At 47.4% G+C, this 10,480-nt stretch overlaps 1 protein-coding gene across 1 annotated transcript; it reads left to right on the plus strand.

Annotated features, from left to right (window-relative positions):
* Nucleotides 1–300: 300 nt before the first annotated feature.
* On the plus strand, nucleotides 301–7,550 carry LOC310788341 (ectonucleotide pyrophosphatase/phosphodiesterase family member 7-like; the record flags this gene model as incomplete). Its single annotated transcript, XM_083649911.1, has 5 exons — nucleotides 301–544; nucleotides 1,567–1,712; nucleotides 2,088–2,717; nucleotides 5,763–5,988; nucleotides 7,267–7,550. The coding sequence occupies 5 exons, from the start codon at nucleotides 301–303 to the stop codon at nucleotides 7,548–7,550; spliced, it is 1,530 nt and encodes a 509-aa protein (XP_083506037.1).
* Nucleotides 7,551–10,480: the final 2,930 nt, after the last annotated feature.

Below are 10,480 nucleotides of genomic sequence, written 5' to 3' on the forward strand. Positions count from 1 at the left end.
GGGGAGCTCGGGGGAATCCACTGTGAACTCAGCTCCCAGTCGTAAAAATGTCTCATAAACATAATCGAGCCGCGTGCAGAAATGTGCTGAGATAAATAAGTCAGCACCAATCTAGCAGATAAGATAAGTTGGAGAAACTTTGCTCAATGGCTGTTGGTTCGGGAGGGGGGAAGGGGGTGGGGGGGGGGGGGGGGGGGTGTTGCTCAGGTAAGATGCCAAGGGGCGGGTCCTCCTTAACTGGGACGCTGTGAGCCGGAGGATAGAATCAGTGAAGATCCCTGTGAAACGGCAAAATTGGCCATGCTGTGGACAACGGTGAGTCTCTGCCTCCTCTGGGCCTCCGTCACCCTGGGAGTACCAGTAGCCGAGCGCAGGCAGAAGCAGAAGGTGCTGCTGATATCCTTCGATGGATTCCGGTGGGACTACGACCGCGATGTGGACACGCCGAACCTGGACGCCATGGCCAGGGAGGGAGTGAAGGCGCGATACGTCACCCCGCCTTTCCTCACCATCACCAGCCCCTCACACTTCACCCTGTTGACGGGTAAAGCCTTTGTTTCTAATAGGGATGCACGATATGGATTTTTTTTATGCCGATATCCAATACGCCGATATTGTCCGACTCTTTTGGCCGATTGCCGATGTGCACTTTTTTTCATCGAAACATGAAGTCTCTCCTGTAGTGGAATTAACACATTATTATGCCTGCTCTTATTGTGAAGGCCCACTGGCAGATGCACACATGAATGCAATGCTTTTCAAAATGTACACATTCACTGGGCAAAATATAAAAAAAACTACTTCAACTTCGGTTATGTAAAACATGCTATGCCATATATATATATTTTTTTTAGAATATTTTTATTGCAAGATAACATTTTCTTTCAAACAAAGTAGTTTCGTTAAGTATTTAGTTAAGCACTTGGTCAAGCATCGAGCATTTGGGTATATTCAAAGCATAATTTTAACAGCCTGTCATATCAGCTACATTTTTTGTTTGGGCCCGATGCCGATATGTCATTTTAAAGCCTTTATCGGCCGATACCGATAAAGACCTTAAATCATGCGATATCATCGTGCATCACTAGTTTCTATAGGGTTATGGTTTCTATAGGGGCCTGGCCGTGCGGCAGAGGGCACGCGGCCGTGCGGCAGAGGACGTGCGGTGCATATCATGGCGGTCATTACTGAATAGGAAACCACTCTGAGTTTATTTTCCAAGGATGGAAAAAGCGAGAGGAAAAAAAAGGGAATTAGCTGTAATTGAATGTCCCAGGGTCCAACAGCTTTTATAGCTGAGCAAGATGATTATGCTTGGATGACATGAGGGGAGAATTTCCCCGCTCCTTTTTCTTATTTTGACTCTCAAATCATCAGTGCCAGTTAAAAGAAAATTTAACTTCCTTGAAATTAAATTCCTCTAATCTCCAATGTTGGTGTTAAGACCTTGTCCAAAAGCGTCATGCCACTCAGCCTGTAAAGTTGATAGAATTTTTAATGTGAATGTGTCACACACTCTGAATAATGAGGGGCACGCCGACTGACAGCCATTCTTTTTTTCCGTAGGGCGCTACATTGAGAACCACGGGGTGATCCACAACATGTGGTTCAACACAACCACTTTCCAGAAGAAGCCCTATTATCTGACTCAGTTTGTGAACGAGTGGTGGGACAATGGCTCTCTGCCGATCTGGATCACGGCGCAGAGGCAGGTCTGTGCAAAACCATTTTCATCTTATCACTAGAAGAGACTGTTTGCGCCGCTCAGCAGCCATTCACCTGTTCTCATGCCTGCTGGCTGATTTCAGCTCAATTGTAGCAGCAGCAACGAGCTCACAGCTCTCTGGATGGCTAGTATATCAACAACTGCTGCTGCAATGGTGCCCAGAAGTTCAGCTGTGGGTCAAAGTAAATAAATTACCTTCCAGATATTGTTAGTTAGTTAGTTATTATATGCCTTGCTTGTGTGACAGTATGAATGCAGTGGGAGAACGGTAAGCATGTAGCTATGTAAGAGCATGTGTCATATTTATGTATCTCATGTCTGTGTGACCTCACGTTACTCTCCCCCCCCCCTACCCTTCCAGGGCCTGAAGGCTGGCTCTCTTCACTTCCCAGGCACAGCTTCCAGTTACCAGGGAGAGACCGCTACGGTGAGGGAGGTGGAGCCGCGCTTTTACGACTACGGGAACGAGACGGCGTGGCGCGAGAACGCGGACAAGGTGATGGGCTGGTTCCGAGACCAGGACCTGGACTTCGTGTCGATGTACTTCGGCGAGCCGGACAGCACGGGCCACTTATACGGGCCCGACTCCCTGGAGCGACGGGAGATGGTCCAGCAGGTGGACAGGACCGTGGGCTACATCCGCAGCTCGGCGGGACGCCGCGGGCTGACCGACCGCCTTAACATCATCATCACGTCGGACCACGGCATGAGCACCATTTACCGCGCGCCCGAGGTGAACGAGATCACCTTGTACAAGATCCCCGGCTTCTCCTTCCGGGACCTGTCCTTCCATCTGGTGGACTTCGGACCCTCCGGGATGCTGCTGCCCAAGCCGGGCAGGCTGGACAAGGTTTACAACGCCTTGAAGGGGGCCCATCCCCACCTGCATGTCTACAAGAAGGAGGAGATGCCAGAGCGCCTCCACTTCTCCAAACATGACCGCATCCTTCCCATCGTCCTGTGGGCCGACCCTGGATATCTAATCAATGGGGTGGGTAAGAGAGATGGAATTTAATTTTCTATTGATGCTTCACGGATGTGTTGTTGTCCTCACAGAGAGCCTTAAAGCTGCAACAGGCAAACATTGTTTGTAAAAATGCACCTGTTTCATCGGCCTAAATCACAAAGTGGTAGTCTGGTAAAACCATCCTGACCACGTGACCTCACATCCTGTTTCACTCTCATCAGTCTGGACCTCCAGCCGCTCCCATCGATTGCAGTGGGTGGGACCACTTGCCTCGGGAGACAACTCCTTCAGCCAATCAGCATCGCCAAATTCAATCCGAAGCCACTCGGAGGAACGGCGAAAACGTCTTTCCCGTCGAGAAAATCGATCTCTGCAACAACTATGTTTCCTTAATGTTACCGCTTGTTGCTTCGGGAGCAGCCAGCCATTACTGTTTTGCCGGAGACGTTCCTGATTGGCTGGTTACATTGTCAACTACGGGGGCAGCTCCCTGATTGGCCTGTGAACTTTGTGATTTGTGGAAATCGGTGGTGGTGGGAGGGAGTCCAGACTGACCTGTAGAATGAAACACAATGTGAGGATGGTTTACCAGGCTAACAAAGTGTGACTGCAGCACATAGAGTGTCCCATGACCATTCACTGAGATCCATTTGCCCAAATGCACATCCTGGTGTCAGGTATGCTAACTGGCTGGAAATCTTTGACCACATGAAGGGATGAACGGTCTCCTGAACAGCAGTGAGCAGCGCTCTGTCCAGAGGAAGCTGGACTCACCGACGTTACATCTTTTCCTCTCTCATCTCGTTGGTTTCCTTTGGTATGAAGCATCACAGGCCGGCTGGGGGAGTAAACATGAGCCTGCTGTGTGCAGTTTTACTGACATCGCTTTAGCATTTCTGGGTATTGAAGTGACATTTTTTCAAACAGTTACCTCTCGCTGCGAGTTGGGGCTGGCAATGTGTGAAGCTAACGCCATTAAAACACATGGAAAACTAGAAGGGCATTCGCAGTGCGCAGACCTTGGCCAAGGGCAATAGTCCAGTCTTCTATGAATTGTTTGTTTGTGGGTCTGATCCAGATCTGCTCCAAAATGTAATGGGTTCTTCCGCGGCCCATGCTACACCCTTCCACCAAGTTTCATGAAAATCGGCCCAGTAGTTTTTCCATAATCCTGCCAAAAATCAGACAAGCAAACAAACAAATGGCACTGACAACATGACTTCCTTGGCGGAGGCAATAATAATAATATATAATAAACAAATAAGAAAACATAAATAGGTTACGGTGCTATAAGACAGATTCAAATGGCATGCAGTAATGGTAGTACCTGTAACTCATTAACAATTGCCTGTAATTCTCAAGATAATAAACCATTAGCTGCTCTTTAAAAAATCAAGATAGATTATGTTTATTAGTAAGATCAAGGTCAAGAAGTATACTTAATCATCCCAGATATGGAAATTCGGGTGGCCAAGGTGCAAAAGTATAACCTTGCGAGATCACAATCATCACAATCAAATCCATCTTGTCATGCTGCCAGATATGCATTTGAATCCAACCAATCAGCGTTGAGGCAGCTATGGGCGGGATTTAGGTGTGACGACAGCCAGAAGTGAACCTGTAATAGACGATGATAGACGGGTGGTTCATCCAATCACCTGCCAGGTATTTTTTTTTAAAGCGCATGCCCTTTTATAAACGGCTTCCGAGTCCCCAGATGGTTCTGTCCAACACACCATCAGCAAAAGTACACAAGCAGTCATAAAAACAAATACAACTATACAGTATAGAGTCCCCCTTCCATCCCCCCCTAACACACACACAGACACACGTGCACGCACGCGCACACACACACACGCACGCGCGCGCGCACACACACACACACACACACACACACTATTTGCACCCTCGCTCTGGCATATGCCGACACAAACTCTGCATCAGCATTATAACCAACTAATGAGATCGAAATAAAATATATCAAATCTATTGCACCAAGTGTTGCACAAGGATAACCATTGCACCCTTGCCAAAGCCATCAAATCCTATGTTTTGTACTGTCCCTCTCTTTATTTTGATGGATACGAGAAGAATGACTAACATCATTTTGCTAGTAGGCAATGGAGAAAATGGAATCTTTTGGACCGGAAACAAGGAGTTAAATTCTAATCTTAGTACATTACAATTTTAATCAAGTGCATTTGCACGTCCCCAGGATAATCCAGGCCTGGCTGATGACATGCAGAGCTCTCAAATGCTTCATGAAGCTATTCATGCCTCAAAATTCAAAATTAGCATTTACATTTGGCTCCACTAAATGACTAAGTAGTCACTCCACTGTGCAGTAACTTTGCAACTGAAAGCGCATGTATCACTCAATACTGAGAGCTATCAAATCTCAACTTAGTTTAGAGAGTAAATTACTGAAATGATCAATGTTTTGAAACCCTGCATGTGGAGAGAATAATCAGTTCCGTCTGTGCAACCACAGACGAAATGGATTATCTGAACCTAGTCTCGGTTAAGACCTGCATCACAAACTGCCTCTGTGTTATATCGCTGTTTATGGCCGCTTTGTTTGAAATTGATCAAAGTCTTATCGTCGAGAATCGGCCACTCGACATTCTGACATTTGTTATAAATACAGTTAAGCATGATAATATAAAGTTTGATGCTTGAATGTCATTTCTGCTGCAAAGTGATCGATGGAATCTATCTGTTACAATGTATATTTCAGGAAAATGGCAGTTGCAGTGATGGGTAAAAATGCTCTAATATGACAAAATCACATTCAACCGCTGACGATGCATGTCTTTCTTTACTTGGTAGTGTAACAAGGCACGGCACACAATGGAGAGAGAAAAGGCCTTGATTTTAAGAGTATGGACACCCCTTCTTTCAGCTGGCCAATACCTCCCTCTGCTGTCTGAGTGGGAGTACGGCAGGATGACAGTCAAGCCCTCCATTGGGGGTTGACGTTGTGCCCTGTTACTAAACTAAAACCACCGCCTCAACAAAAGTTACCACGTAACTGGGTCATGCAAAGCTGTATCATCCTTCCCTCTGCAGTACTTTCCGGTTCAGTTCAACAAGGGCGAGCACGGCTTCGACAACACCGAGATGGACATGAAGCCCTTCTTCAGGGCGGCGGGCCCGGCCTTTCGGAAGAACCTGGAGGTGGGGCCCTTCGAGACGGTGAACATCTACCCGCTGATGTGTCACATCCTGGGCATCCGGCCGGAGGTCAACGACGGCCACCTAGACGCCACCAAACACATGCTGGCCTCAACCTGGGGTGAGTTTATATCCGGCTAATGACTCCGCTCTCCCTGCTGGCCACCGAAACTGTGTCACTCCAACACCTGCTCCCTCATTACTAGGCCGTTCATCCATCATCTCCGACTATACATACGTCCAGCGATGCCACAGGAAGTCACATGTAGTTATTTGTAGGTTAAAGCGAGACAGCAGAAAGGATGTTGCTCGCGGAAGAGCCTCGCTGTTTGGACAGATTTTAAAAGAGGAGGTGTAAATTAAAGCAGTGGTTCTCAAACTTTTTCACATCAAGGACGCCCCTAAACTGACGCAAAATTAAACCACGGACCCCCCATTTGATAAGATTTTGTCTCAGGGTCCCCCAACTGATAAGATTTTTGCTTTTAGATGTTTTATTACAGAGAATGTATGAAACCCATGACTGAAACAGTCATACATTCTGTCATTGTGATTCCCCTTTTTGCTATGGGCCCCCTGGAGCCCCCTCAAGGAGCCCTGAGGGTCCCCGGACCCAACTTTGAGAACCATTGGTGTAAAGATCTGACGTTGACTTTGTTGGTATTAAATAGGTGCACTACATACCCAGGTATTTGAACTAAAAGAAAAGAAAAGAAAAGTCATTTTTGGGTTCAGCTCGACTTTAAGAAGTAACATTTCAGTCTGATTTACATGAACAACCAACCAAAAAGAGGCTCATTGGAAGGGACAAGATAATGTCTCTCATCCAATGATCATTGAGCACGCTTTCATGTCACATTCATCACATAATAGTCACCTCCAGGCGCGGACTGCATAATCGGGCGCGTCGGGCAAATGCCCGGTGGACTGGCCTGGCCTGGCCTGGCCTGGCCTGCAATTTTTTTTTTTTTTTTTTTTTTTTTTTTTTTTTGGTGTCCACAGTCAGGCCACTGACTGAACAGCAGGCCAGGCACCGCCTACTGGTTTACTAGTGGTTTTATTACTTTATTCAGGGTTAAAGTGGGTGCATCTCAAATCTGGCTTCAAACGGCCCAAATTGGCCTTCAAACGGCCCAAATTAGGCTTCAAATGGCCCAAATCTGGCTTCAAACACCCAAATTGGGCTTCAAACGGCCCAAATTTTTCACCCCGCGCGTCGGCCCGTATGGGCCTGGCCTGCTTGGTATCTAATGCCCGGCCTGAATTATGATCCCAGTCCGCCCCTGGTCACCTCGCTAGAAAGCCCTGCAAAGCCTGTGTTGACGTGTGCTGCATGCTGTAGATAATAGTGTCTGTGTGTTATCCCCGTCCCTGTCTGTCTGTCTGTCTGTCTGTAGAGAATGTGTCAGTCACTACCACGGCCCCTCCCACTCCTACCACGGTCCCTCCCACTCCTACCACCCTCACCCTCCAAACACACAGCTCGGCCCCGGAGCCAAGCACCCCTCTCCATCCTCCGTCTCTCTCCTCGTCCTCGTCCCTGCTCTCCTCCAGCCCTATTTCCGCTTCCCCTGCCCATCTGATGGCTCTCGGGTGGCCTTCTTCTCCGACTCCTTCTTTGGTTGCCCATCGAAATCCGATGATGACGTCCACTTCTCTAATGGTGAGATCTTTAGTGGTTGAACAGTCCCATCCTGGACCCACAAGCTCTATTGCAGGTGGGGCATGTATATGCGGTGGTGGTGGTGGTGGTTGATGGTGGTGGTGGCAACCATGGCTGCATTTCTTCTGGTTGTCTTCTGGTTGTCCTCTGTCTCCAGCGTATGAACCCTATCCCTAACACAGTGGTCGCTAAGTGCTACGGCCAGCAGCAACATGCTCCAGGTCCTCCTCGGGTCTGATCTTGCACTTCCTCAAAGCGTTCTTCATCTGGTTCCTTGTCGTGGTTATTTGGTCCTCCAGCTGAGTGTTGACCATGGTGTAGTTGGGCCGTATAACACTCTGCAGGTGTAGTCGACATGGGGGCATCCTTATCACCACGTGCCTCAGCCACTGCAGCTGGCGCTGGGTGATCATGGCCTCAATACTTCTGCAGTTGGTTCTTTCAAGTAGTTCAGTGTGAGGCACACAATCATTCACAGTATGCGCTGGAGGGATGTTCATTTTGAAAAATTTCCATAATCGAAAATCGGGGGAAATTAACGATCAATTATCGATTATCGATCATATTAACTCATTGAGTGGCAAGGACGAGTATAGTCGTCAATTCGAATAGTGACGTAGAGTGCCAAAGACGACTAAAGTCGTCAATTGCGTTTTTTGACGGTGGGACGTGGATCAAAGCCTCGTGCATCTCCTGTAAAAATATTGTAGCTATTGAAGGTGTATAACCTATTTTACGGACCCATTAGGTGGCGACAGTGCTCTCCAGATTAGAGAAAGTTGAGGAAAAAAAGCAGAAAAAGCCCCGTGATGAAAGAGAAACCGATGCATGAGCCAGAGAGGCACAGATTGCTCTGGCTGCCTGGAGCCAACGTTAGCTGCGAACAGCAGTCAATCCGCTCCCACAAATGAGCCCCTCTGTCTGTGCTGCATAGTTTCTCCACACGATTAGCCGCCAGAAAATAAAACCAAAGCCAAACCATTCTCATGAGAATGGTTTGGCTTTTCAGTGTCGCGCTGGGAGCCGGCGCACAAGGCTGAGCGCTCCGAAAATAGACTGGGTGCAGCGCACTTTGAAACGCGCAGCAGAAAGCCTATAATCGGACGCAGCTTCATCCCAGCTCACAACCGAAACCCCAGAAACGCAGACGAACGCGAGCCCGATCCAGACTCCCCCGACGAGCGGCCGCCATCCGAACGTGGATCCGTAAAGCTTCTGGCATACTCTTCGCGCACGCGCTGGAGGCGGGGCTCCGAGGAGGGCGCGCGCACTCTGCGCCGGCCAAAACAGAACATACTCAGTGCGCAGCTCCAGGCTCCAGGCAGTCTGAATGAAATTGAATGTAACGTTCCCAATTCTATGTATTAAATTATAAAAAACGACCCCTCCACATTTGGGAAGGCTAAGCCACACAACTAGTTCGTTATAATCGAACATCATGCTTTGAAGGCGACTTTAACGACGGTGAGGACTCAATCACAGCAGATATCCGCTGATAGCCTACCACGGAGATCTCACAGGCACAGGCAGCAAAACCGACGCGCTGATAGAAAAATCTCCATGGACGCGCCGCGCTGCGCTCAGGCCTCGCCCCCCGACACGCCCCGTGCGATGTCGTCATAATCGCCATGCGCCCTATGCGCTTGGCTGGGCGCGAAGAGTATGCCACAAGCTTAAGGCAGCAGAGCCTGCCATAGCAGGCAGCAGAGACTCGCCTGACACACGCAGCAGCCAGCACAGCAAGCAGAGCCACCAGAGACACTGCCACGGAGGAGGAGTTTGGAGTTGAGGGGGGTGTGGGTGCTGTTTATTGAAGGAAATTACTGTTCAGATGCTTCAGGTCAGAAAATATTAGCTTCAGAGTCAGTGAATGTGCTTGAAATGCTTCATTTCACAAAAGGCTGAATAACTCAGCTTCTAATTTGAAACGCCTGTTTTTGCTCAAAACAACCTATCTTCTCCGGCTCATAACTAAAGAACGGAAAATGGTATCAATAAACTTTTTTTTGCTGATGATACAATAGAGTCTCCTCGTTCTTTGTGCGTGTTCGGTGTTTACATAGTAATATCACACAATATTCTGTGGGCCTCGAGAAATCACTGAAAACGCTCTGAAACTCTGGCACTGGGAGCGTCCGTTCTCCAAAAGTGGCTGGCACTCAATGAGTTAAGAGATGTAATATATACAGTCAAAGTGCATTTAATAGAATTACACCTATCAGTTTACTGATATGAAAAGATGTCAACAAATAGAATGTCAGCTGTTGGCAGATTTAATCTAAAAATGTCTTCTAACACTTTTCTCAGGTGTCCCGCAGGGTGTCTTAATTGGATTGACTGTAGTGGTTGGACTTCTTGTTGTGGTCTTTATAGTGGTGGTGTCCATCAACATACACAAGAGGAGGAAGGCCAAAAGAAGGTAATGCCATGTTTTCCACTTGCTAGTAGTAGTTTTCAATTAGTTAAATTGGTATTTATTTACCCATAAACACTGAATAGCAATAATCACACGTTCCCAGTGTCAGAGTCAGTATATTTCAAAAATAACTATGCTGGCCTATATGAATATAAAAGTGGCATTAGCCGAGAGACATGCATGTGATGTTTCTTACAGTTGGACATTACATGGCATTTCTGTATCTGCTTTTCTGTGTTTCAGATCAGGAGGTTCAGCAATTCCCTCTGAAAATGAAAGGACTAAACAAACTTCCCTTTGATCAATTTGACATGGACAAGCAACACGTTGTTTTACCTCCTTATGACAGCTGCGTTCCTCCATGTGAGGAAATGCACTCTGCAGACTGCACAAAGAACCAAGGAGGGGAGTTTGTGCAAAAGCCTGTTAGAGCTCGTTCTTGTCTATGGTTTTCAATGGAGGATACAAACTCAGGAAATCGGGGGAAGAGAATAAAATTAATAAAAACAACTTTAATGGTTCAATAGGATATAA

Source organism: Poromitra crassiceps, assembly GCF_964638095.1.
Source record: "Poromitra crassiceps genome assembly, chromosome: 13".
NCBI classification, from domain to species: Eukaryota; Metazoa; Chordata; class Actinopteri; order Beryciformes; family Melamphaidae; genus Poromitra; species Poromitra crassiceps.